The sequence below is a fragment of the Empidonax traillii genome, unplaced genomic scaffold (assembly GCF_003031625.1).
Source record: "Empidonax traillii isolate 1590-97213 ecotype Southwest subspecies unplaced genomic scaffold, ASM303162v1 scaffold1297:size275931, whole genome shotgun sequence".
NCBI lineage: Eukaryota > Metazoa > Chordata > Aves > Passeriformes > Tyrannidae > Empidonax > Empidonax traillii.
The window spans coordinates 107,897-135,891 of NW_020956490.1; the positions used below are offsets into that span (position 1 = coordinate 107,897).

General features: G+C 50.1%; 1 protein-coding gene across 2 annotated transcripts; it reads right to left on the reverse strand.

The window, feature by feature from the left end:
• Nucleotides 1-107: 107 nt before the first annotated feature.
• On the reverse strand, nt 108-27,707 carry EDC4 (enhancer of mRNA decapping 4). Of its 2 annotated transcripts, none has more exons than XM_027906415.1 (29): nt 27,584-27,707; nt 23,393-23,549; nt 22,527-22,638; nt 22,042-22,141; nt 20,969-21,158; nt 20,134-20,281; nt 19,560-19,664; nt 19,150-19,259; nt 18,529-18,612; nt 17,921-18,016; nt 17,305-17,407; nt 16,693-16,873; nt 16,512-16,584; nt 16,005-16,096; nt 15,148-15,344; nt 14,326-14,414; nt 13,446-13,602; nt 12,509-12,972; nt 10,848-10,949; nt 9,967-10,119; nt 8,593-8,629; nt 7,617-7,797; nt 6,191-6,346; nt 5,358-5,473; nt 4,537-4,702; nt 3,577-3,763; nt 2,576-2,795; nt 1,710-1,873; nt 108-484 (listed from the first exon to the last, which is right to left on the reverse strand). In XM_027906415.1, the coding sequence occupies exons 1-29, from the start codon at nt 27,660-27,662 to the stop codon at nt 292-294; spliced, it is 4,212 nt and encodes a 1,403-aa protein (XP_027762216.1). In that variant the 5' UTR covers nt 27,663-27,707; the 3' UTR covers nt 108-291. The 2 variants fall into 2 exon arrangements, with proteins under 2 accessions (XP_027762216.1, XP_027762217.1); XM_027906416.1 differs by having other exon boundaries at nt 292-484; nt 13,446-13,599.
• Between the last annotated feature and the right edge of the window lie 288 nt (nt 27,708-27,995).

The following is a 27,995-nucleotide window of genomic DNA, read 5'->3' on the forward strand; positions in this document are numbered from 1 at the left end:
GCTCCCGCTGCGCGCGGCTTGCACTGCCCAGCCGGGCCTCGGGGACGGACGGGCGGGCGAACGAGAGATTTAACTCTCTCAGAAAGAGGCTATTTAGGAAAAAGAAGCCAAGTGAACGTTCAGTGACTATCTGGAACTATACACAGATGGCGTTTTTGCCTTAGAGACATCACACGTGTGTCAATAGGTTTCCTGGCAAGAGCTCTCTTAACGCGAGCCAGACGTCGGTTTGTAACTACTGATCTGCTCGGTGGGCTCGGGTGGGGCAGCCCACGGGGCAGCCAGGTCCTCCTAGGTCATGCTGGGGGTGACCAGGCCCTGGAGCATGATCATGAGGCGACGTGCAGACTTGTTCAGAGGGTTGTGAGGTTCCACCTGGACGAACTGGAAGAGCTTCTGCCGCACCTGGTTCATGACTGACCCCATGTGGTCTCGGGTGATGGGGTCACTTTGGTCCAGGTGCATCACTGCGTCCTCCAAGTAACTGAAGGAGAGAGAGCAAGGTTAGAACCAAACCCAACGAGCGATCCCAACCCTACTCGGTTCATTTTAGCATTGAAGATGCACAGTTCTGCTCCCCACCCACCCAAACTCTGCAGTATGTTCAACAGTCAGGAAATAAATTTTGCTGACTCACAGAAGAGTCCACCTATCCCTTCCTTGGCATTTAAGGGCAGCCTACAGCTCCCAGCCTGCCCCACAACCTGGTGCTGGAGGTGGCTCTCAGTAGATGTTTTCTTTGATGCCTTTATAGTGTGTGCAGAATTAGTCACTCATTAGACAGTAACACCCTTCAGCAGTGAGGCTCAGTCTGTGTAGGGTTATATTTAAGGTCTATCCCAGAAGAAGTGGGGGAAGAGCAAGACTTTTACCAATAAGTCTCTCTGAAGTTCAGAGCCATCAGCTTTCAAACCACAGCCTGAGTAAGGCAACGTGGTCACTGCAGAAGGTTTCCACTAACAGACCAGTTTAAACTTCACAGCAGCAGCTTTAGCCTCAGTTACCAGCTTGACTGCAACTTGAAGCTCTTTTCAGTTTTTCTAGCTCGCTTTATCCCTGTCAAATCAGGTTTTTAACTCAAGTTAACTCCTTTTTCCACACAAGCCACGCCAAAACCCGTAGGAACCTCAAGAAATTAGTTTTTCAGGGCACATAACAGGGTTTTGACTCACTCACTAAAAATGCTCATGGCAAGTATCAGCACAGTCACTATTTTGTCACACAAGCTTTGCTTGGAACATCTACCAGACACTATTCGAGCAGCTCCTGCTGCCACCTCCCACTGAGCCTTTCTGGGAGTCACGACGAGAAACTGCCAACACAAAGTCCAGGGACAGGTTAAGAACTGAGGACAGAGGAAAGTTGCTCTGGATACTCTGCTATCCAGGGAACAGGGCACTATCCCTATTTTTGCCTCCCCAGAGGAATTGTTCCTCAGGGAAAGGGGATCACTGCACAGACTGCAAATATTTACAGGCTACGATCCCAGAGGTAGCAGCACTTACAGCTGGGTACTCCCTGCGCTGCTCCCTCTGGGCAGCAAAGCTTTCCGTGGCAATGCTGGCACGTTTTTCCAAGTTCCTGGTTGTAAACATGCCAGGAACAGGCTACAGAAGCTCCAACTTTTGTTGAAGCACCACCTTTCCCTTCCAGGCAGTGAATTTAGAGCCGGTGCCAGGAACAGAACCCGATGCTCTGATCATACTCACTTCAACTTCAGCTCTGTGCGAGTGCCCAAATCCGAGGAGAGCTGCTGGATGAGGGAGAGCAGCACAGGCTGGGACAGAGGGCACGGATGCTGCCCAAATACTTGCTGAGTATCCACAGTCTCACAGACATACAGAACCAGGTTGAGATCAGCTGCTGTCAGAGCCTGCAAGGAAGACACAGCTAGAAATGCAGAGGAACCAACAGGCAGAAGAGGGACACAGGACCTGCCCTGGGGCACTAAATGGCTCAACAGTCTCCTCTGGGAGCAAACTCTGCTCCTGGGCTGTACATGCCAGCAGGGCCACGTTTAGGCTCCTGGGCTGTGCTCTGAGGACACCTGTGTCTGTTCCAAGCTGAACAGGGCACAGCCAGGCAGAGGGGAGTGGGTCACTGTTAGCAGCACGGGCACGCCTGCAGCCCCTGCCAGCCCACTGGCACGGCAGTGCTGTCATTCAGAGAGGAGTTTGTCTGCAGCAGCTCAAACAGATCTGCCTACACTTCCAAAGGCAAAGGCAAGGTCAGGCCCCTGCTGGTAGATCTGCCTGGAGAGGCTTATGAAGCTGCTGCTCTTCAAGGGTGCCCCACGTGCCACCACGATGGCTAAACACGACGGTGTGCTGGAGGGCTGACACTGTCCTGACAGACAGGGCACGGGCAGGGATGAAGGAACTTCACTGCTACCAAATCGTGGAACCTGCAAGGCTCTGGCTCCACCTGCACGAGAACAACTCAAGCAGTCCACTGCCACAGGTCTTTTCAGTCAGCTCCTGTGTAAGCTTACTGGGACTATATCCCCACCCTATGGAACTCCTTTCCCTCCCCATTCCCCAACAAGCAGCGACTGACTGCCAGAAAAACCAGGTACCTGCTGGAAAGCTTGGTTGAGGTGTCCCTGCTGGAGCAGCTGAAGGATGTGAGTCTGCTGGGACTGGAAATCCAAGTGAGTCGAGGGGATGGGCGTCCCGGCTGCCGAGCGCATCGCCTGGACAATGCTGGAGGTGACAGCTGCCTGCTGCTCCTTCATAGCCAGGCTCACTTCTCCTTTAATGACCCTCTGCACCTGGGCCAGGATAGACTCCTGCATGCTGAAAACAACAAACCAGAACAAAACCCATGGGTGTCACACCTTTGTCCCCCAAGGGCTGGGTTCTCCCCTCTTATGAAGGGCACAAAGCACCAAACGTGCTGTCCCACAGGCAGAATTGCAGCACCTCCCTGGGAGAAAGCACAGCCCATGCAACAGGACCAGGATTTAGCTGGGTCTAAGACCTTCCTGGCAACTCTGGCCTGCATGGACGACCCCAGTGTGCTCTGAAATATGTTCTAGTGGCCTCAAATAGGGGTGCTCTGCCCCGCAGGTGACCACCAGCCAATCTTAATGCCTGGCAACCTGCCACCAGCCTCGTGGCGTGAACGTGCTGGGATCACGTCCTGGAACCAGGAGGGCCAAGCACAAATTGCTACAGAGCTGTTGGGAGGAGAGAGAGCAGCCTGCAGAAACTCTATGCCTGAGGACCCAGAGTAAAGAAAAGCCTTCAAGAGACTTTTCTGAAATGATCTTCAGGAAGTGTTCAGACTTGAGCGGGCTTTGGGGCTGCCTTGGGTCCTTCTGTCCTCCAACGTGCGCACGGGACCTCGGGAAAAGCAGGCCCTGATCTCCCAGCTGTACAGCTCGCTGTTGGAAACCTCATGTGGGCAACAATTCCACCAGCCCGCGTGCTTCACCTCACCGTGCCAACAAGCAGCCCCACAGGACTTGCGGCAAACGCCTCGTTTCCGCAGCTGAGCGGGGAGAGGCGCCTGTGGCACGTGCCACTGTGTACCCGTCACCACCATCTCCTTCCATGGGCCCAGCTGCCAACTTACTTGCCCACCATGATGTGCAGCTGGTGCTGCACCTCGGCGTGCACGCTGGCCGCCACGGTGGACGCCAGCTGCTCCGTGCTGCTCTGGAAGGTGCTGAGGAGCTGCCGAAGCTGATTCAGCAGCGGGTCCCGCACCTCCTGCTCTCGTACCTTCTTGTTCTTCAAGTGAGTCTCGAGCTGCTGGATATCTGCAACGAGCAGAGGTGGGGGGGGAGATGTTTGTGACATCTGCACCTGTGGAGATGAGCAGGGTGGAAATGCAGCTTGTTCTCCAGCAGGAACGATTCCTGTGCCGGTGTAGGAGCGCCAGAGAGGGCAGAATGCACAAGCTTTGTTTTGGGCTGTGTCACACTAACCCAGAAACCCTGCTCCCAGCCTCCCCACCACGTAGGATCACACAACACAGCAACAAAGCCACGAGTTCTCTTCCAACAGATTTTTACAGGTGTTCTTTGTTCAGGGGAGATAAAGGTGGGAGTGAGGGTGTTTTATTTCACACACAGTGTGAATGGTGATCTGCATTACTTCAGTGCTAATGAAGAAAGAGGAGGAACATTCCTGACAAAAAAATAAAGAAATCATGCCTGCAGAGATCAAAAAGCTGTATTTGAAAGTACTTTATGGACTGGTCTGATCAAAAGAGAGAAGAACATAAACTCTATTACCTGCGGGAGACTTGTGAGGAAGAGGAAGGGTGCAATACAACTGGGCTTTACAACTCCACAGCTGAAGTCAGAGATTCACAGAACGAGGCAAAATGTTTCGCTACATGGGCTACAAAGACCAGAGGTGAATCCCTGTTCCTACAGCACCACCCACAAAAACCTCCCCTCACTTCTGCTTCTGCTGCCCAGGTGAGAAACGGAGCACAGGGATGGGCAAAGGCCAAAGGCCGACGCGTTGCCAGCCACTACTGCAAACAGACCGTGCAGAGAAAACCTGAAGAAGAAAAACCACTCACATTCCTGTGTGCCCTGCTTGAAGGTGTCATTGATTTGCTGGAACATGGACTGGCAGCTCTTCTCGAAGGCCGGCAGCACAACGCTCTGGAATGCTTCCCTGTACGCCGACTGGATCGGCCCCTGCAGGGTGTCGGCCGTCGCCCTCACAACACTGTCTGTAAGGTTCTTACAAGCACACACAGAAGATGCCAGAAGATTAACAGCAGCCTGCTGCAGGCTAAGGATGTGAACAAACACTGCAGGTCATTGCAACACACCAACATTAGACAAGGACAGCCCGGTTTCAGAAGTGTGCGTTCCCTCAGCTCTTCCCACTGACCAGAACATCTGCCTGCTGAAGGGGCTGCCCAAGAACATCACCACTGCCCTGCAGTTCTGCTGCAGAGCAAGGGAAGATGGCACAAGTCAGGCACAACTCCTTTCCCCCTTCCCCTCCTTGCCTCCCACAAACCACCATTCCCTGCCAAGGGAAGTAAGAAGCCTGTGCTCCCTAAATAACATCGAAATGGAGAACAGAGTGGAGACAGTCAAACTTGCACCACCTGGCTGATTGAGTTGGCCCTAAAAGCCACTACTGGGGTGAGAATCTCTACTCTAGAGAAAATGAACAACTTGGTAAATGAAAAAAATGTGTTAAGGAAGCAAAGGGAGCATAAAATGAGCTTGTTCTCCTGATGAGACCAGGAAAGAGAAATGAGACCACTGGCAGCTCAACTGGCATTACCTGGAGACAGAGGCGAGGGAAAAAGGTAGAAGAAGTTGCTACCCAGGCAGGTGACAACTCAGTGTCCCCAGGAAAAGCTGGTCTGATTCTCCTTACCTTTGATTTCACCAGCTTGGTGATATTCTCTTTTAGTGTCCCCTCAACAGCAGTGAGCTTGGCAGCAACAGTGTTACTCAGCTGGCTAACAGTGGGGTCCATGCTCTTGGAAATGCCTACACCCAACACAAACAAGACAAAGTTGCAGTTTTAAGCCTGAAGTGACACTTTAAAACCCAAAAAAAGAAAATGGAATCAAACAGTTCTTGGATACAACACAATAAGGGACGATGGTCACAAACTTTGGTTGGGAAGCTAAGGTTGGACACCTGGAAAAAGTTTTTGCTAGGAAGGTGGCACAGCTCTGGAAGCCACCAGAGAGGCTGTGGAATCTCCAGCCTTGAAGGTTTTCAAGACTTGGCGTGACAAAGTCACAGCTGACCTGGTCTGGAATAACAGGTAGCCCTGCTTCAGGCAGCTACTGGCTGAAGGCTTTCCCACCAGCATTTTTTGGAATATTTCTTTACATGGATGGTGCCAGTGCATCAAGGAAAGGAAAAGACAAGCTGAGGTCTGCTCCAGCCAAATCTCAGCATTTCCAAACTCATTAGTCTTTTTTACCTTCCTCCACTGAACAGACTCCAGAGGCTTTATGGATTTACAATGGAAGGGCAGACCACACTCTGGCATTCCCTCTGGGAGTCTCAGACTCCTCGAAACCACAGCTCCTCCTCTCAGATTACAGAGGGGCCCACAAGAGTTTGATGTGCAGTGACCATTCCTCATCCAACCCGACTCCCACTTCGTACAGTGCCAGTTCTTTGATGGAGCGTTTTCCATCCTTGGAGAGCTAACCAAGGATTCACCTCCCAAACCCAGGCACCAACACTCACACTGGGGCACACTCTTCTTCATCTCGTCACGAATGGTCCTCTCCAGACGGTTGCACACGGCTGTGGACAGGGACTGGGAGAGCTGCTGGGACAGGTGCTCCTGGAGCTGCCCGTTGCGCTGCTGCCCCTCCGTCAGCACTCGGTCCAGCCTCCTCTCTAAGGAGAACACACGTTAAGGAGCACAAACTGTGGATTTCCCCTCTACCCACAACACTCCAGGCCAGAAGGATGTCCAGTAGCCTCGCCCCCTGGGGCTCAGTGAGAGCAAACCTGCAGCTCTGGTGAAGGAGGGGTCTGTTGATAACATGACTGCTGTGTTCCTATTAACAGGGTGCTCTTAAACAAACGATCAGGGTGAGAGAAGAGCTCTGGAAGATGGGGTAGAACATTCAAACAGCTAAAAGAAGCTCAACACTTGTGTTCCCTGCCTATCGTGGGTTAACCCAGCTGCCCTGCAGGCAGCTCAGTCCCAGACAGCTGCTTGCTCATGGGTTGAGATAGACAATTAAAGAGATAAAGCAAGAGCTGCACGTGCCAGCCAAGGAAAATAAGGAGCCAACACACAAATACAGCTCAAACAAAGCAGCAAACCCCTACAAAACAAACAATGGAACGACAACTCAATTGCTGACAAAACTCACTGCAGACATGAAGTTGTGCAGAAAGGGAAACATTATTCTAGTATTACAGTACAGCTGTAGACACTGAAATTCAGTAGAAAGCTATTTAAACTCGCTATGAACAACACCCTGATGGTCAAAAAAGGAAAATCCAAGACTGATTAATAGAGAAAACTATGGTCACAGAAGTTAAGAGTGGTGTCAGACCTGATATGGGCTAGAGCTGCTCGTTTGGGGAACATTCAGTGCAGTAAAAATGGTGCACAGGACACCAACTACTCACAATACAATAAAAATAATTGGATCCCAGGTTTGAAGGCACCAAAAGAAAATACTTTTCAGAAACACGTAAGTGACCAGATGTATAAATGTGTGCAGACAAGATGATTCTATATCCAGCCACGCAGTATGGCAGTCAGGTGCTATTTCTGGTGCAAGTACTGACTTGCCTTAAGGAGGAAAGGAAGGAAAGGATCATCCTCTAATTGCTCTTGTGCAACTGGCCACTGACTGAGCTCAGATAATGTATTAGGTGCACCTCTGGTCTACACTGCAGCACTTGTGGCTTAATGGGTAATTAAGTGGAATGGAGAGTGTGTCAGTTCCTCTCTGTGGTATTTCTGAGTTTCTTGCCCTCAGAAAGGGACTGGGATGAACTGAAACAGTTTTATTGCAGCAAGGTAATCGCACTGCACCTTTGGCCCCTCACTCCCAAGGTCCTTGGACTCCCTTTGCCTCCCTCCTGCCTCCAGCGTGCCTTGCAGCCTTCCACTCCACTGCCACGCAACATCTGCAAGCAAGGATACGCTCCTGCTCCTGCTGGGAGTCAACCACCCTCTCCATGTGGCCCATGAGGGAGCTCTGAATGGCGTCCAGGTGGTCCGTGAGTCTCTGCAGCAGCTCCATCTGGTTCTGCCGCAGGTCGGAGAGCTCCCGCTGCTGGCTCCTCAGAATGCACATCAGCTCGTCCTGGAACTCTGCTGTCACCTGAGCACGGACAGGACAAGCACTCATTTCCAACAGGATCAGAGATCAGTTGAGGTTTTTTTTGCTCAATACTGAGTCAGCCCTTGTTCCTGGAACTGAAGTCTAATGCAGAAACCAGGGCCAGCCTGTTTCTAAGAACTTTTGTCCCAAGGCATAAACTGATATAGCAAGGTTCCTGAATGGAATTAATAAATGCTTGCTTGGACTATCAACTGCTCAGATTCAAGACTCCCTTCAAAGCTCTGGCATCTAAAAGAACACAGAAGAAAACAGATTTTATTCACTTGTGTGGCCAGGTACTGAGGGAGTGTTCAGGCCTCCAAATGGAAATAATGACCTCAAACACTTCTGAAAGACTTGTGCAATCTAGACAATAAGGAGGTTACTTTGAGCACTTCTTCAGCTCTTTCACTTACTTATGAATAACCAAACAACTGGAGAAGTATAAATCTACAGTTTGTAGTCTCTCCACATGCTTAGAGTAGCTAAAGCAAAGGAGGCACACACATCAAGGGCAGGGATGTGTCCAGGCCAGCACGACTGCAACCCTCCCTTTGCTTGGGAACAGCTTGTCCTGCTGCCACAGTGCACAGGCAAAGGTGCATCATCAGCCTGCAGAGCACGGAGCAGCTCCTGCTCTGCTGTGTGTCAGCACAGAGCAATGCCAGCCACTACAGAGTGCAGCCCCATCCTCAACCCCGGTACTTTTCAAGGAACTGGGATGAACTTTCTCTAAGGTCTTTTAGTAAGACAGTAAATAGAGCTGGAGCACCACACAGAGCAGCTCTGACTCACCTGGTTGTTAGAAGATCTCGGTGACTGGTTCACATCCCTGAAAATTAAAAGAGAAAGAGTAGTAACCCAATTATGTCAATTAACTTCCCTTATTACCCAAGTCTTCTGCCAAAACAGATCACACATTTTACGGTTGCTTTAGATTTTACACTCCAGCTCATACTCCTGTTTTGCCTTATTGTAACACGGAGAGCAAGGGCAAGGTGATGAAATCCCAGCCCTTGCAGCACTGTGACTCCATCACTTGAACTATTCACAGGTCCTGAAGTTCCTTACAGAGTGGTCCCTTTGCAGGGAGAAGACTTCAACAAGCTGTTAATGAGGGCTGTTACAAAGAACAATACACGCTGATTTTTCAACTTAGTCCGAATTCGAAGCCAGGGAAGACCTTCCCAATCAGCTTTTGAAGGTCTGACATTTTACACCAAAGAAAAAACAAGTATACATTTGTTAAAATTTAGAATTCATCAGCCTCAAATCCTCTAGAGTGACTCCTGCTCTCAAGGTGAAGAACCTCCTGAAGCACTCCAGCTTATACAGCAGACTAAAGAACTGAACTGATCCACCGATGCTGAGTGTCCCCATTAAAGTTACAGATCTATGAAGGAAAGTAAACATTTGTGGTTCCCACTCAGCAACTTTAAAAGGACTGAATGAAAATGAGAGTCATTTTAGAAGCCAAGAACTTCTGGGTGTCACTGTGCAGAACCACAGCCAGAAACCTAATGCCACAGCCCATCCTTGCTGTGATCTGAACAGCTAGAGATCCAAATTATGGAACACAAGGAGAGCCTTGTGCAGGAGCTGTGCTGCTCTTCTCACACTAATTCAGACAGATTTGGTCTAAAGTGCCACGGGCAGACCTTTCCAGTCATCAATTTTCACTTACAGGATGTTGATAGGGGCATGTTTAGAAACACAAAAAAAGCAGCAAGCAGGTAACAAATGGTAGATACTGTTGAACAAGGGCACTGTGCCAGTGTTCAGAAGCCAATTAGAAATGGAGGCCACTGTGATATTCCCAGCATCACAATTCCAATGAAGCCTTCACTGAAACAAGGAAAAGAATCTAGTGTCCCCCCACAACTTCCAATTTACTTCCCACACATTCCTCTGAAGCCCAGGCTATATTTTGGATTTTGAGTCCCAGCTGGAAAGAGAGTGTAGAACTCATTCCCATGCCCCTGAGTGGGAATCAGTGGCAGTGTCTGAGTAACCAGCAACACTTTCCGTGGAGTTACTGCCCTTTGCACAGCGGGGTGAGGGTTGGGAACACTTGGCTGCTGCCCAGCCCCAGACCATAATGGCTACAGCAGGTTGTGACCCTGCCCAGCTGGTCCCACAGCCACCTGCACTCTGGCAAGCCCAGCGTACCCGTCATCTTTCTTGCCCTTCCGCTTTAGCTTTGGGGAAGCCCGGGGGGATGCCTTGACTTTCCAGTCCTTCACAGGCAGCCTCTGCGCAGATGCTTTGGCACCAAATCCACCCGACGTAGAAGCCAAGCTCGCAACTTCATCGTCGTGGTCGCTGCGAGGGAACAGCAGGGAGAGGACAGGGTGGTGAGACGATGCCTGTCCTTGCTGCACACACACACACACACACAAGTCCACAAACCCTAGGATGGCCTAGCAGGGAACTCACTCACAGCACATCCTCACAGCTTCACAGACAACAAGCACTGAATGTAGAAAGCACTGCAGGAACAGAGGAGAGCCAGGTGAGCCTAAGAAGAGACTTGGAGGCTTTCATCTGCTGACCAGCTCTCCAACACAGGCTGCACATTTCAGCCTGAATTTAAGTGTGGATTATGAATGAGCCCTCGGATGTCAAAGAGGGCTGAGCTTGTCAGGCACACAGAATATGCCCATAGAGCTTTAGGGGGGCTTGTGAAAGATGTCAAAAGCAAGAAACTAATTCCTGAGGCCTCCTTGCTGTGTTATCCAAGGCACAGTGTTTGGAAACCGATCCCTTAATAAGGTTTCACTAGTAATTAAACCAAGCTTGGTCCATGCTCTGAGGAGCAGCACAATCAAACCCTTCCCTACAGAAGTCAACTGGAGAGTGCACAGAGGCCAATCCCGAGATCAGCTGAAGTCATCAGAACACCACAGAGGCTGGGCTGCACACACACATGAAGTCAGGAGACAAAGCAGAGCCATTCCCCCCTCGTGTGAGGGCTTGCTGGGGACAGAAGCACAAATGCAGCCTGAACTGAGCCCACGTAGGGCGAGAGAGCAGGCTGAGCACTCTGGTACCTTTGTTCTGCACTGGCATCCTGGCTGTCATGCTGCAGCAGGTGGTAGCTGTGTCGGTGGTAGGAAGAGCTCTTGTGCTTTTCTTCAACCTCATCCCTTGGGCTAGAGGGAAAAAAAAAAAAAAAAAGGGGAAAATACCATCATGATAGTCTTTTTCAGCTGGGATATTTGCTCTCATCACATCTCATTGACAGAAAGTCTGTAACAAAAAAACAACAGCACACCATCTCACAGATCCAGAGTGCAGCAGATGCTGTTTAGAAGCACTAAACACTTCAACTTCTTCATGAGCTTTTCTGGTGGCCTTAACAAGGGGAAGCAGCTCAGCTATGCTTCCAGTACTAAGCAAGAACGATTTCCCAACAGGCATTCACTCAAGACAAGTAGGCCACTACCCAAACCTGGCAGCACAGTGTAATTCTGTGAATGGCATCATCTTGGGCTTGTTTTTTCCTCAAGCAACACTGATCACTGGAGCAAAAATCATCAGTGCTTCTCAGTTCTTTCAAGTGTCTAACAAAGTGTGTGAATTCGATGGGTCAGCTCTAGCAGACAAACAGAACTGTAAGAGTGGATCCAGTCCCAGTTTCAGTTTTGAAAGGAAACTGCAAGTGCTTCTAGGCTATAAGATAGGTCTGCCTGAATCCAGCTTGCAGGATGATCTTTAAACAGAAGTGAGCACTTGTAAAATCTCTCAAGAGTGATATGGTAAGTCCTGGAGAATTAAAAGACAGAGTGGGACTGAGGGGAGTTGCAAACTCCTGAAAAAGTATTTTCTCAAGTTCATATTATGAGTCGAAGTGAAAACATTGTGTAGAGACACAATCTTGATGTCATCCCAGAGCCATCAGAGTTGGGGACTGTTTTCTGAAGCAGCATCCTCAGGCATGGAGGCACAAGGTGAGGCCTTGCTCTTGCAATTCTGATCAGGGAACAGTCCAGGATTACCTGAGGGACAACACTGACCTCTCAGCCTGCTAGTCCTGCTCAAAAGGAAAGTGCATGTAGCCCTGGCCTAGACACTCTGGAGATGTAGTGGGATGAGAACAGCATCTAACACGACAGGGACAGTAATTCTGTGACGAATCCCAGCACTGCTCCAGCGGAACAGCCTGTTCCTGGTAAGCAGGGCTAAGTGATGTTGCACCACTCTGCATTCCTGCTCCGTGGAGACACTGACATTCACTTTCTGACTGCTGAAGTACTTTATTTGTAACACTAACTGCACAGAGCCAATCCTAGAAGAGAGATATACAATTAACCTATAACCAAACCTGTCAGTTATGTGCCAGTTGACTCAACAAAAGCCTGCAGGAATGCATCACCTGGGGCAGAATTTAGTTTGTACTAGCTAGAATTTTTTTTTACACCGTGGAAATCAATCTCAAGTCTCCAGGCAAACATGAAGGCCACTAAAGTAGACTTTCCACCTTCTTAACAGAGATCATTTATGCTGCTGAAGGTATCAGTGAGCAAAAATGGTAAGAGCTGGCCTAGGAAGTTCAGGGCACAGCACACAGACCAGGCACAGAGCAGGGCTGATCCTTTAAAGGAAAGAGGGATGAAGAACTGCTCTGGATTAATCTCACCACAAGATCTTTTCACCGAGCTGGCACTTGGGCAAAGAAATCGCCCCGAGCCAGACAAACCCAAGCGCTTACCTGTCTGCCATGCTGTTCCTGGTTTCTCTGGTTATGTCAGGAGCTGCTGGCCATGGCTGGCTCACAACACTGTCCGAAGACGCGTTTTCCTGAGTTAAAGCCGTCTCCAGCAACGACGGAGCGTTCAGTCTGTCCACCTCCACTGGAGGCATGTCCAAAGAGTGGTGGCTGTGCTCGGAGTTGTGCCTGTTCCTGGGGGACAGCAGATGCAAGGCTGAGGCGGCAGAGGCCATGCTGTCCGCGTGGTGAGCGGGCTCCAGCACCTCCCCGGGCAGCCCCGGCGGGGCGGCGGCGAAGCTGCGCTGCAGGGTCTCGGAAGCGATCTCCGGGATGTCCTGGGACATGGCTGTGGAAGCGGAGGAAATGACGTCCGGAGAGCGCTCGCGGGTGGGAGATGCCTGGGGCACCACCAAGGGCTCCACTTCCTGCAACTCCAGCGCTAGAGAGGAGTTCCCTGGAGCGACCTGAAGGTTAAGAAATCAAACAGGAGTCTTCAGGGTGATGCAAGGACACCCCCACAAGAACCCCGGGTACCTCACACCAACCGCCTCTGGGATCAGCTCACTGTATCCCTTCCTCATGTGATCCCTGGCTCCCACTCTTTCATCAGCTGGAAAGGGGCCTTGAACACTTTCAGGGATGCTCTGGGAAGTCTGTTCCAGTGCCTCCCCACCCTCTGAATAAAGAATTTACTCCTAAGACCTAATGTAAATCTCCCCTCTTCTGGTTCACAACCATTGCCTCTTGTTCTCTCACTATCTGCCTGTGTAAAAAGTCACCCTTCATCTTTTTTATAAACCCCTTTAAGCACTGAAAGGCCACAGTGAGGTCTCCCTGGAGCCTTCTCTTCTCCAGGCTGAGCAAGTGCAGCCCCTACAGGCACACAGAGAGGTCCCTTGGCCCATGAGAAGGAAGGGAGCAGCATTTGGAATCTTACTGGAACAGGTGCCTTTGGTGCTAGCTTGTCAGGGAGGCCTGGGATAAGAACTGAATGACTCCTAGGACTGGTCTGGAGACTGCTGCTACTGCTGCTCAGCGTGAGGCTGGTGTCCAGCTGCATCTTGGGGCTCACAGCCAAGTCTTCTGATGGTCTGCTGAAACAGAGACACGAACAAATCAAGGCAGGCCCAATAAACGATACAAGAACTGAATCAAACAGTCCAGGTGAGGAGATGGGATATGCAGGTCCATGGAGGAGCCCACCACCATCAGCTACTCCCTGTCAATGAGCACCTTGTCCCCACAGAGCCCAAAGGGACACCAGATGGAAACAAAAAAAAGAAAATATAAAGAGGGGCATTGCAGTATCTTCGAAGTTGAAGGGTCAGTGAGAGAATGGATCAGTTGTATCTTCAGTGCACACAATACAGAGCTTAGGGAGAAGAAATACCCTACAGGATAGGTCTCTCTCCTTTTGTCAGCCCCCAGAAGTGAAGTTCTCGCCTGTTATGCCACAGCCCAACCCACTGTGACACTGGTAAGATTTTCCTACCAGTCCCAGTTCTCCCCCTCTCCTTGGTGGCTGCAGTGCTCTCTTACCTGTAAACAATCACAGCCCTTTGGGAGAGGCACGTAAAGCAACAAAACTGAGATGCAACAACAGAATCCCTGTGAGGCACTCATGACACGCTCTTGCTGGCCCCTGGGATGACAGCAGGCATGCTCCAAGCTGCCCATATAGGGGTGTTGGGACTCAGGCCAGTTTCTAACTCTGGTTAAAATCTTCTCTCCTACAGGACAGGCTACAGCTCTGTGCCACCCTGAAGGCCTGGACCGGTTCAGCTGCAGATGGATTATTTAATACATGTGCTAATTACCTGGGCAGAGAGGCATCCGTGACAGAAGTGCTACTCATGGCTGTGACTGCAGTCAGGGAGCTGGCACTGCTGCCTGGAGAGACAGTGATCTGCAAGGGAATACACAGTGGTCAGCAGGGGACAGAGCCCAACAGCAGAATTTCGCCTGAGAATGCTGGCTCCAGAAAAAAATCTTTGGTGAAGAGGGAATAGAAAAAAAAAAAAAATAAATAGAGTTGTACTGCTAAGGTGCTCAGGTGCTGGTTGAAGGCAAGTCCCAAAACATCCTCATCACATGAACTATGGCTGCTCTTATTGAGGATCTGCTCTCCCCAGACAAAGTGGCATTCTGGTGTGAGCTCACCAGTGCTGAGGCAGAGGGCTCATGGCAGAGAGGGGGGATACTCCAGGTAGGGTATCACAAGTCTGAACAGCCCCAAACCTGATCATTTCAGACGTGCATTCCCACAGGATGTGCAGAGGTGGCCCATTTTCTCCCGTGTGAGATAATATGTGTAAACAACACGTGTAAACCAGTAAGAGCAGCCTCCCAGCTTATACACACAGTTATTTAGCACACCCGTATTTCCACACAGCACAGCTACATCAGCAGCTCTGCAGCTAAACACAGCACTTACAACACAAGCTCAGGCCGGCTTAGCATTTCAGATGTGCCAACATCCCTCCACTCAGTCTGGTTACACGCAGAGAGAGTTTCCTGTGTGCTCTGCATTCAGCCAGCAGAGCCTACCAGAGTCATTACGGCCTAGAAAGAGGGCCCAAAAGCACCAAAATCCACCCCCATCCCTTGGCACCAGCACAACAGTGCTGGTCTCTGGTTACCTGCTGAAGAGAAGTACTCGGTGTCATGAATGCATCTGGAGTCATCAGCTTGGGCTTGGCATCGTTTGCGAGGGCCAGGAAGTCTGCGGGCACAGGCAGGTCAGCAATCCGCCGCAGGTCTGGTTGAGAGCCATGCACTGATTCCTTCTCAGATCCCAGCCCTTCCGTGCTCAGATCAGCCATATGGTCTGGGAAGGCTTCCAAGGCAGAGATACAAATCCATTTACAGGAAGTTTCCTCAAAAATTAAAGCTTTAATTCCACAAAGTATGAACTTAACGCCAGTGCACGCCACGCTCGATTCCGAAAAGAACAAGCAAAAACCCCACAACATCCCAATCAAAGCTTGGGCAAAGCAAATCCTGTGTTATGCTTACTCTTCGTATGCTAGAGTGGATTTTATCAGGCTTTGATAATAAAATATCCAAGCTTCCTTTCCTCCCTAAGTGCAAGGCCAGTTTAACAGCCACATCCCAGAATGGTGAACGAGCTGAAAGAGCACATCACAGACAGCCCAGACCCCTCCACCCCCAAAGCTCTGCTGTCACTCCAATCTCTTCCACCTGACAAGAGACAAACCTCAAGTTTCTTGCACAAGTGCCAAATCACCTAGGAAGGTGAACTCAAGCATGCACAAAGCATTAGCACTCCTGGTCTAACACATCCCAAGCTCCAGACTCACAGCTGGGATCTAACCAACTTCCTGCTTCACTACTGGTCCATATTCAGAACCCTTTATGCAATTACACCACTCTAGTACAAAGAGACACCCTAAATTGCCCTTCTGCTGCCCCCTGCCAGCATCCTTTAAAGGCTCAGCAACACTGAAGATCGATTCAATCTAACACACATGCTCACCAAATTCTTCATGAGAGCCATGGGAAGGCATGGGGGCACTCGTGTCAGGGCTATGAAGAGGCTGGAATCTAATCTGCACGTCCTGCAGGGCCCTGAAAAGAAACAAGGCATCTCTGATCAGCTTATGAATCATCAAGAGAAGCTTCTGAAGATTTCTCTTCACTGAACTGATTCCCTTGGAAAACGCTTCAGTGTTTTCTGCCTGCCACAGAAGCAGCAGAAGCTGTTCCTCACTGAGCTGTGTCACCCAGGGTATCCAAGAGACCTCTGCCAGCACTTGCACATGAGCACAACTCTTAAGCCACTGTGCACTCATGGCCACAAAAACACAGCACCATTCAGGGCTCCCTCCTGGTAAGGCCATACACCCCACAGCTAGAAGTCACCAGGGGTCCAAGAAGTTTTTGTCATGAGCAAAAGGATTTAAGGGAGTTAAACTTCTTCAGGTCAGGGCAGGGTTAGGACAACCACAGACAGCTGCCCATGGGAGCTGCCACACATACTCACTTGGTGTGCACGCAGAAGAGTTTGATCAGCACGCCTGCTGCTGATTCAACAGCCCCAGTGCCCGGAGAACCTTCTGGAAGGGTGACAAAGGTTAAGATGTGAAGTTGGATGGTAAATACAGACAAAGTACTTATCAAAGACATTCTGATCACACAGCAGGCAAGGTTTCTTTGTCACTTACCCACACTCAAGTTGTCGTTCTCCTCCTCGGCTGGGAGCACCTCCGTGTGCCTCAACCGACAGCGGCTCACGGCCTGGATGCCAAAGCTCAGGACTGGGTGGGTGAGGAGGAACTCTGAGATGGAGCTGAAGTAAGCCTTGCCCTCCTCTTGGTTCTGCATCAGCTCCATCACGTACAAGACCTGGAAGAATCACAAGTGGTAAGTCACTGGGGCTTCCAGAGCAGTGGACGTGTGAGGATTCCAAAGCCAAGCATCTGAACGAGGAAAATAACGGGAGAAACAAAGCCTGGGCTGTTGGAATTTGAACCCAGGGAACCACACTGCTGTCTGAGTCAGTGTTGATCAGGAACTCAACCCTACTGTGCCATACACAGGTATCTCCAAATGAGAGCTTTACAGAGGGTGAGAAATAATCCCCAAGGCTTCCCAGGATCAACCAGCTGATTTGTTACCTTTTGTCAGCTTATGATGAAACAGCTGAGGCCAACTTCTGCATTTTCAGCTACTGACAAGCAAATCCCAGACCTAGGCAGCAGTAGCAGTCACACAGAAGGCCAGCTCTCCTTCAGTCACCATAACCCCCAGAGCCAGCAATGAAAGGAACCACTTACTTTCCTCTGCACATCGCTCAGTATCAGATATTCAGCCGAGAGGTCCAGACAGACTTTCAGGCTGGGAGGAATACTCATGGAGCTGAAGATGTCAGGAGAAAAGCTAGATCCACAAAGAAGAGGGAAGGGGTACAGGAAGCAAGGTAGATTAGACAAGCAGAATGAGTGCTATGAAACTGCATAGTTAAAAAAAAAAACCCACAACAATGTCTTGAGGAGTTTACAGCCATATTACAGTGCAATCACCTGCTAGAACACAAACATCATTGTAGAAATCAGTGCTGACTTCTGCTAAGAGAGCAGCAGAGAGATCACACAGTAGGATCCTCTCCTCATGCTACCGGTCTACAGAACAAGGCAAAGACAACAGGTCTTGGTGACACCCAGGATAAAAGGATCCACTTCCCCAGCCTTGCCAAAGCTTGGCCTGACAGTGTGGCACCGCCCTGAGAGCTTTCAACAACAGATCAGAACGGCAAAGGCTCAAAATGGGGCTCCATCAGAGATCAAGGATCACCTTTGCTAAGTAAGTATACCTGAAAATTGAGAGCTTTGTTAGGATCCCACCTCTCAGAGTAATCCACCCCTTCGGGAGAGTCAGCACATCAACACGTACCGGACAGTCTGCAGGCAGGTCCAGGACACAGTGCACCACATCTTCAGTTCTCTGTTCTGATCAGCTCCCGTGATGAGAAACCTCCAGAAGGGAACCCTGCAGGTACAACACACCCAAGTTCTCTTAAAGAAGAAGATCTGGTCCTTTCCATATGGACATTTTACAGGAAAGCTCCTCACAAGCCCACAGCTGATTTTGCCCAAAGATCATCCCCAGAAGATGAAGATTAGAAACCATGATGGCTCTCAAGAACCTTAAGGCCACAACTGACTGAAGAAAGAATAAAAATAAAAGCTGTGTTTTCATCAGCTGCAGTAGAATTTCAGAGGATTAACAGGCCAGTTAAGACTGACCATAGCACAAACCTGAGAGGACTCAGCAATTTAGAATTTTCATTGTTTTCATGGAATTGCCACTAGGAATAAGGTCACTTCAGGCTGTGCTTCAGATCCTTATTTATGTCTCCATCACTAGAAAACTGACTACAAAAGGACAGGACTTGCTCCTGCTACCAAGCTAAATTTTTACAAGTATGATTCAGGGAACAAAGGCAGAGTTACAAGGCACTGCTGAACTTTAATACTCCAAGTACAGGATTCTGGACTTACTCTGGGTCCTGCTTTTTATGGTTGTCACAAAAGAGCAGGCAGGAAAGAGGTCTGCCATCATGGGGTTTCCACTCATGAAGACACCTGGGAGAGAGAAAACAGGGAGTGGTAAATGAGGAAGAGGCAGGCTCTGAACACACAACTCCTCAGACAGCACTAAGTCAGCACCCACCAAGCATTACTGATTTGTAGCTTTTTACAGGCTTATATAAAACAAGGAGATCACAGACCATGCAGGCATCTACTGTGACCAATGAATAAATAAAATCCCATGTTGCTATCTGGTCTGGTGCCTTAACAAGGGTACAATATAATAAGAAGTCAACATCGAGAGGAACAGCTCAGAGCAGCTTCCTGCATTTACATGGACAGTGCAAAAGAGTTTGACTCCAGGCTGTGCAAAGCACAGAACTCCTGTTTCCAGGCACAGCTTTCTGCTTTTGCTATAAGTCTATGATACCCAGTGATACCATTCTTCAGCAACAAATGACTTCACAAACATTTATCCTGTATCCTTATAATGTCCTGAGAATGCCCACTGCAAATTATTCTGTATCAAGGAAATCCTCCCAGAGGAAACGCTGCTGTTTCAAGAATCCTTCATTTCCCAGTTCTCCTTACCTTGGCTCGTCTTGTCCCTCAATATAGATCTGCCAGAATTTTACAAAACCATCATGGCTTGCTGTGGCCAACACAGTTCCATCTGGTGAAAGTGCTCCCTCGCTCAAGCACTACACAGAGGGGGGAAAAGAGACACAGGAAAACAATTTTATACCTATTTTGCTTCACAGAAATTTCAAATTCAAGGACAACAGATTGTGCTGCCACTGTTCTCTTACTCATGTTATAAACAGAGCTCATTTTGGTTTGGGATCTTCTGGCTTTTCACAATCACAACTTGTTTTTTTTTTTATTACAGCCAACTGTTTTAAGAGCTGCAGCTCCTGAGACACTCTAACCCAAAGAAAACCTCAGCGATTGCCTGCAATCACCTGTGTGATGGCAGTAAAGAAAACAGAACAGGTTTGTACCGTGCTGTGGCCCTTCACCACGATGAAGCCTTCTTTGATATCAGGCACTTCCACCGGCCAGGAGCTGTTGTTCGTCCGGATGATGTCCAAATCCCACACCTCTGCCTGCAAAACAATCAGGTAGGCACCCAGGTTTATTTTTGCAGCCACTGGTCTGTTCCTGGATCCTTATCTTATATCCTGACATACCAGGCATGCACAGGAAAGGACATGTCCACAAGGACAAGGAGTTGCTCTGCTCTTGGCAGTTGGAGCTGCTGCCCACCAATCCCACCCCCAGGTACTGGCTCAGCCTGAACAGATGAGTGATGCCTCTTGCCCTCCACACTGTTTCTAGTGGTCCTTGCTATTTGACGGTGAGCAGAAGTTCTTCTCTCCATCCTCCTGAGGCCCAGAGAATGATCAGCACGACCTCTCCTCGGGAGAGAGCAATCCCACATCTCACTACAGGAGGATCCCCAATGTGACTTACACAGGAGCCTTTACAGCTCTAACCAAACCAGCTCTTTCCCCTATAAATGCCTCTTCCTCTCATAACAATTAGGGACAAGGTTTCAAAGTTGGGTTTCCTTACCCTGTCCTCATGTAACAGCGCCAACGTCTGACTTCCCTCCTCCTCGCTCTCCTCGTTATCATCCGGGATGAAAGGGCACCAGATGATTCTTCGGAAGGTGTTCAGTGGGGTGTTGTCAGGCCGCTTGATGTTCACCAAGATCTCCTCTCTGATCGCCAGGGTTAGGAAATGTAACATTGCAACACCAGCACAGAAAGCCAGAGGAGCTACCACATTGCCCCCCAAGCTGGGCGCTCTAGTGCATCACTACAGATCAGATCTCAGCTACAATCACCTTTGCTCCAGTTGGTTTTGGAATGATGGCACATATTTAAAGTTCAGAATCTACACCTTAAGATGATGTATCTCAGGTGTTTCCCAAATGTACTAACCAGTCACTCCTAGCAATTGAAAGGAAAATATTTAGGGCAACGAACACTGAAAATAAGTTTCAGGACCACTAAAAGAAGGAGGACAGGTTTTGAAGGAGGATAGTGAGTGGGAGGGAAGTATTACATGCTGTTCCCCAGAGGAAAAGAGCAAGAACCAGACAGGACAAAGCTCTGTCACACAGTTGAGGTGACACTGCCCACAGGCAAGGCCAGCTCGTAGAGACTCATTGACTGCTTTTGCCTGGACCAGGAGCACTGAGGTGCTAGAATGTCAAGGAACATGCAATTTCAAGTAACAAATGTGCTAAATACAGACAAAAGTTGACTGATCTGACACTGTGGATGGGGTAGCACCATCGACCTCCCCACTGCAAGCTGCTGTTCTGCAAAGGCTACAAAGCAAACTGCAACGGGAGGCCGCGCTCGCATCTGACCACGGCACACGTGGTACTTGCACAGGATACTGGATTTTTTCTTTATCCATGGCCAGGTGCCAGACAAAGAGGTTGCCAGCCTCGTCCAGGCACGCCAGCTGGTTGGAGTTGAGGTGGGCAAAGGCCAGGTCTGCCACGCCGCCGGTGAAGCCCTTCAGCAGGGTCCGCTCGGCGGTGCTGACGCTCAGCACCCGCACCATGGCCGAGCCATTGCTGGCAGCTGCAGGAAGGACAGAGGGAGAAGTCACCATTTACGCCTGTGCTTTCCCTGCACAGCTCTCATAAATTCCCCATAGTTCTACAGGCTCCTCGTAATTCACAGGGCTATCACTCTGAGCTCACCAAACCCCCAGCGACAGCGAGTTGATTTCATTTGCGGTTTAGTTTTCAGTAACCGGAGAAAAGGAGTCACTGACAAGCAGGTAGCTCAGGGGTATGTTTTGTAAGAGGAATGTAAAGAAGCATAAACATTCACCTGGCAAAAAGCACTGCTTTTTGGCTTGGATGACTGCGAAAAAAAAATTTACTAATATCCAATGTAAACTGCCCTGGCACAGCTTGAGGCCGTTTGCTCTCATCCTGTCATTTTCTTCCCTGTATGTTGTGGAACAACCTTTCCCTGTGTTGTTCTGCTTTTCTCTCCCTACTGCACAAAGCACTGTGTCTGCCTTGCTCTTTTGGATCCTCTAAATTTAGCCTTAAACTCAACTCTAAATTTATGCAAGCAAATCCACCACAAACATTTATCTGCTCAAATTACCACGGGGCTGTTTCTGTGCTCAGCTTCGTTTCTGAAGCTCGTTTGCTGCAGAAATACTTAATTAGAGGAGGAATCTGAATATCAGCTGTCCAGTGACACCAGTGTAATCCCTCAACTTTTCCTCCATCCCCACCAAGTTCTTCTTTTATTTCCAACTCTGCTGCATAACCAACTCTTCACCTTCACTTATAATCCCCCTACAACAGCACCCTGAGCTGGGCATTGCAAGGGATGTTTCAATTATTGCCAGTTTTATTTCTCTGATGAAAACTTTGCCTCTTTCAGAGATACAAAGATGCAAAAGAATACAAATCACAGCCGAGTAAAGAGGGTATCATCTCACCTCTAATTGCATAAGCCAAGTAAGAGTTTGAAACCGCTATCAGATTGCCATAATAGTATTTCTGCTCCCAGTCATATCTAGCAACAGGCTGTATTTTCACCTGCTCAGGAGAAAGAGAACAAAACATGAGAAATGCCTGGAATTAACTCTTTCCTGGAGCAAACCTGTCAAACATACAGTTTCCTCTAGGGAAGACCTGTAATGCTGAATTTGATAGTGTCATGGTTTAAGACCAGCCAGCAAGCAGGACTCTCAGTCCTAAACCAGCACAGATAACCATTGTCACTGAGCAAAGAATTAGGAGTTACTATGGATATTATGGCAGTGATCCTGCCTTTCATTTTATCTTCAGTGTTATCTATGAGAAACCTAATTACAAGCTCCTCTAGCACAAGAAAGAAGATACTAATTTCTGTTTAAAAATATTCAAGCGTGAGGTGATGTCACTAAACAAGGGACAGACTACGCTTTGTCTTGCTCCTTACCTTGTTACTCCCTCTGGCCTTACTGGTGATGCTGGAATCACTGCTGGCCACTATCTCTACGTCTTTTGCTGATATCACCAAGCAAGTGGAGCTGTCATCACCAGAAAGGCAGCTTTTAAGAAGAACAAAGAGGGGGGGAAAAAGAAAAAAATCAGACAGGACTGACAGGTACAGAACATTTAATATTTTATGTTAAATTCGTAATTTTAACAGCAACAGAGCAGTATCTGTGCACCCACGAGGTTTGAGTCTCCCTTCCCTGTGTGCCATGGGTTTGAGAGAGCCAAACACCTGGTCTGTTCAGCTTAAAAACCTCCAGGTTTTTTGACGTGAGCACAGACCCACATTTGGTTAAAGCAGCCTCGACCCAACACTGGAAGGTGCAAAGAAACCAAACCCAACCAGTTGAACCTCACCAACAAAACAGTGCCCGCTGCTCGTGGTTCTCAGGGCATCATCCTCTCTCAAAACCATGCCCAGAGAACACAAGCAAAAGCTACTCACACGAGCTCTGTAACCCCCCAGGTGACTTGGGTCCCTGAAGGAGTCCAGCTGGACATCTACAGGAGAACACCAAGTTTCAACCACTACCCCGCTGATTTAACTCCAACCTGACCTGCAATTTCAACCAGTCATGTTTCCCCTTCTCTAAACAACTCTGATGACATTCCTCAGTTCCTGAGCTCCAAGGATTGCAGACTCCATGCATCAACCTCACAAAAGCTACAAAAGCTCTGACTCACGATTACCACCTGAACTCAACATAAAGCTCCTTGTCAGACTCCCACCATAAGTACCCAAGGCTGGCCAGAACTGAATTTTAGCTGTTTTCTATTTGCTCTCAGCATTTCTTGGACAAAACTTACATGACTTGTTTCTCCTGCAGGGCTCCTAGGGAGATGCTGCGATGCACTGGCTTGGCCAGGGAAGATCCATCTCCGCTCCCGAGGGATTCAGACACCAGCAGTCCATTCAGGTCTCCGTTGTACGAATTCGACGGTCTCTGGTTCTCATTCACCGAACCTGGGGGAAAAGCATCACTAGCTGTGCCCAATATTCATTTAACAGAAATAACACTGTTGCTTTTTGCCAGCCTTTATGGGTCTGTCAGCGAGAATATGCTGGATTGGCTGGGAAAAGTATTCTCCAAGAAGGATGGGTAAGAGACCTCCCATGTGAGAAACCCCCACACATCTGAGCGAAGTCGTAGCTTTTCTTACACAAGCAATCCCAGCAGATCAGAGAAACACCAAGGAACAGGTACTTTCCTTACTTAGCAGGTTCAAGGAGCAAAAAGTCTTGGATCAAAAAGACTAAGCTGGTAATGCAGGTTTACTGAATCAAGGGCCAGACCAAAAGGTTCTTGACAGGCCCCTTTGAACCCTCAGGCCTGCAGAGAGACCCCTGAAGTCCAGCAATACACTGATCAGCTGCCACATTCGGGGCTGGCTGGAAATAATGCGTTTGTTACTTTCCAAAACTTGCTTCTGACGGTGAGAACTGACCTCAAAGTCCAGGTGTTCAGGTAATTTTGCCACAAAACTGTGTGGCTGTGCCTCCAGGATTCCCGTATTTTCCCGCTGGTCAAACAACCCCATGGAAGTTTACAGCACTGGAGTTTTGTGTAAAGCAACCATTTATTCAGAGCTTCAGCTGTGCTTTGAAGAATTTGTGCCCTGACTGTGCATCTGGCCCAGCACAAGTTGCCTGGTGGCCTCCACGCCTTTTGAAGGCTTTAGAAGGGGACAATTTTAACAGGGGGCGAAGGAGACTCTTCTACTTCACTAGCAGGGTAAATGGCTGAGGAGCCCCCTCCCTCTGCTCTTACACACCAGCCCACCCCAGGCAAAGCCGCCTGCCTCAGCAAATCCTCACTGGAAATTGTCCCTGGTTTGGAAAACCGAAATTTCGTACTCTGTTGCCAGGTAACAAGTGCTGCTGAGCTCCTGCAAAATGGCTGCTCCCAGGACCAGCAGCTCCACCGGCACTGGCACACACAACAAACCTAAACGCAACCGTGGGCAAGGGGCTGTCCTTCGAAGGCAAGGCAAGCTTTCAGTTACTGAACAGGCTTTAACAGATCAGGAGGAGCGCTGCTGCCTGAGAAACAACTGCAACTATTCATCTGGCAGAAGAACATTTAAAACTTGCCTGTTTGTGAAGAGTCATTAAATCAGTAACCACGCCGCGGACACAAAAAGACCTGTGAAGTGACAGGGTATCCCGAGGCAGGGACCATTTGGGCACTCACCTCAGTGTACCTGCACTGCATGAAGAGAAAGCAGTGGCACTCACACATCACAGGGAAATTCAGGTCAGGGAGTGTGGTCCTGTGACCACCTAACACTGGTGCTGTGCTTGCTGTCGTGAGATTGAGATGCGCCCCTCATTCCTACAGCCCAGTTGTGGCTGCTTCCACTGACAGCACTTTATCCTTTGTGACCAAAAGCAGGAAAACATTTCCTACAGGAACCGCACCCAGGCTGCCAGAGGAAGATGATACATTCTTTGCTCTGTTTGCAGCCACAGGAAGGCCTCAGGTGAGCATCGCTGCTCCTCTGCGGACAGTGGGACAGGAACGTTCGCTCCAGGGAAAAAGGGAAGGAGGAAACACTCCCCAGAGGATGATGGGCACAACACTCAGGTTCAGGACTGGGCTTAGCTCAAGCACAGGTGCTGCCTGCACACCAATCCTGGAGGCATAAAAGAAGGGAAGAGGCTCAGCTTGTAGTAAGGACATGAACAAAGCCAAAAGGTTAACCCAGACTGGCAGATCTAGGCCTGAAAAGGGAAAGAAGAGTGTTTTTACTCATTTAAGGAAGAGCTGAGATACTGAACTCCTCCTGCTCCCACCACTGCCTGCACCACGGGATGCCAGTTTGTACTGAACAGAACACTTCCACGAGCAGGTGATAACACCCACACCTGTTATCAGCAGGGCTCTCTGTGTGGATTGAAGGATCCTGCCAGTCCCCAGCAGGGATGCTCCTCCACAGCACGCTGGCACTGACAGCCTCTCTCTCTCCCTGCTCCAGGGGAAGGTCCGTGGTTTGACCAGGAAGCTGCCCCTTGCATGAGAAAGGGGCAAGGGCTACAAAGCAATGGGTGATGTTTGCCAAAACATCTGTGAAGAAATTGTGTCAAGAGAGACTGGGGTAGCAAACACAAATAACGTTTTCACGACCACCAAACCCAGCGGAATCTAGAAAGGATTGTGGCAGCTGTAAACTCTTTGGAGCAGAGAGTGTTTCTTGTCACCTGCCTGGACAGGACCCAGAGTAACATAATTCTGCTCACAGCTACGTGCAGTCAGTTCTGCAGAACTTTCTGCATGGCAATAACCTCGGGAAGCAGCTACACCAGTGTCCAGGGGGCATTAAAATCTGCAAGTGAAATCCAGGGTATAAAAGCAACTGGAACCAGAGAGGGCCTTGACCACAGTAACTTTATGCCAATTAAGGTTAAATTCCTGAGGCTGCTTCTGGTTTCTCTCGCCTTCCTCTGACTTGCTAAGATGAGTTCCAGAGGCTTTCAGTTAACATGTGTATCCTTCCTCTTCACCTTATTATGTCAGTTCTTTCGAGTCTATTTGCCATTAGCCAGGCAGTGATTCCTGCTGAGAACCAGCACAGGTTCCTTCTGTGGAGTTTCTGCCCATGTGCTCCTTTTCCTCTCAACTGCCTTCTTAGTGCACTAGAGACGACAGGGAAGGTAAAAGGAGAATGAAGAGGGAAGAAGATAAGAAATAAAACCATATTCTGTCAACTCCTTGGCTTTGACCAGCAGGAAAAGTTGCTTCCAGAGAAAGCCAAGTCACTTTTGAGCAACAACTACAACCCTTTCCCAACAATGCACGTCCTTTCAGTTCAGAAAGTGAAACAAGTTGTTCCCCATCCCTGCACTGAGTTCTCCCTTCAGTGTTACAAGTACAGAGTGCCACACTGTGAGGGAAAAAAATGTATTTTTCTTATAAGAATTATAATCCAGGAACATGCAAGCACTCCAGAAACAACAGAAACGACTCCAAGTAATGAGAAGTTTCTCTGTGGGCAGTAAAGCTAACGAAGCTGCCTTACTCCAGGTTTGCTCCATCATTCCATGTGCCTCTGCAGCTCTCCCACAGCAATCCCACACCCAACCTCTCCTTTGGGCCAAGCAAAAGGCAGCACATGTGGCAGTGGCTTTGGAGGTAGCACCTTTGTAATGACCATCAGAGTACTTAAAAGCTAATTCATTCCTAACTTTCCCTCCACGGGAGCACAACAGGGGTATAAATTCTTTCCTCTACCCAGAGGCTCAGATTTTTCTGCATGGTCTGGGCCTCCTCCTGATCAGGTCTGACTGAAACACTGTGGAAGGTTCAAAAAGCAATGAGGGGGTTGAAAGAGAACTTAGGCTACAGGAGCGGGGAACACCACACTGCTGACTCCTGAGCCTGCTCCTGATGTTCTTACAGGCTGAAGGGGGTCCACTGGGCTCTGAGTACAGATGTGTAACAGCTCAAAGCACTGGGAGAACACTCACAACCACTTTAAGAGAGAGATGTGCGATCCCATTCCAACTACAGCTAAAGAGAGGGAAAAGTCTGTGTGAGTGTGAACACGGCACTGATCTCAGAGCAGCCTGACAGCCCCTTCCACTGCGCCCAGTCCCCTGGGGAACGCTCCGAGCGCTCCCAGGAACGGTAGACTCGTGTCTCAGGGGAGGTCGGTGCTGTTCCGCTCCCAGCAGCAGCTCCTCTCCGCCGAACGGCGCCCAGACACCCGCCAGCAGCGAGCGCTGGGTCCGCCCCGCTCCCGCCGTGCCCAGCGCCCACAGCCCCCGTCCCACGCGGGTCCCCGGCCCGGACGGGGCTCCGCTCCGCTCCTCGCCGGCCCCGGGCTGGCAGGAGCGGCGCCTCCAAGGAGCAGGCCGTGCCCAGCCCCACAGGGCCCGGTGACAACCGGCGGGGCGGCGGCGCAACGGCCCGGGGGGGTCCCGCGGCCCGGCCCGCCAGCAGGCCCCGCCCGGCCCGGCCCCGCGGCCTCCGGCGCTGCCCCGGCAGGTCTCGCCCTCACCTGCCGGCCGGTCCAGCTTGAGGATGTCCCGCAGGTGCTGCGTGGCGTCCTCGATGTCGATGCTGGAGCAGGAGGCCATGGGGCCCGCGCCGCCGACACCGCCCGCCCGGCCCGGCCCCGCCGCCCGCGCTTCCGCCTCCGGCCCGGCCCTGCGAGCGCCGGGCGGAAACCGCCGCCAGAGAAGAGCGTTCCCAGCGCCGGGCGGGGCCGGAGCGGGGATCCCCCGCCCTCCCTGCGGGCCGGGAGGCACCGCGGGGACACGGCCACCACCGCTCGGGGACACGGCCACCACCGCTCGGGGACACGGCCACCTGTGCTCGGGGACACGGCCACCACCGCTCGGGGACACGGCCACCAGTGCTCGGGGACACGGCACACACCGGGTACCGCCCAGCCTGCACGCCCTACCCAG

What these genes read in the sequence shown, in the direction of transcription:
- EDC4 (XM_027906415.1), bottom strand. Translation starts at nt 27,662, where the DNA reads ATGGCCTCCTGCTCCAGCATCGACATCGAGGACGCCACGCAGCACCTG. An exon ending in AGGCCAGAGGGAGTAACAAG is followed by an intron (nt 22,142 to 22,526) that starts GTAAGGAGCAAG and finishes TCTCCTGAGCAG; the next exon opens with GTGAAAATACAGCCTGTTGC. An exon ending in CTTGGCTTATGCAATTAGAG is followed by an intron (nt 21,159 to 22,041) that starts GTGAGATGATAC and finishes TCCTTCCTGCAG; the next exon opens with CTGCCAGCAATGGCTCGGCC.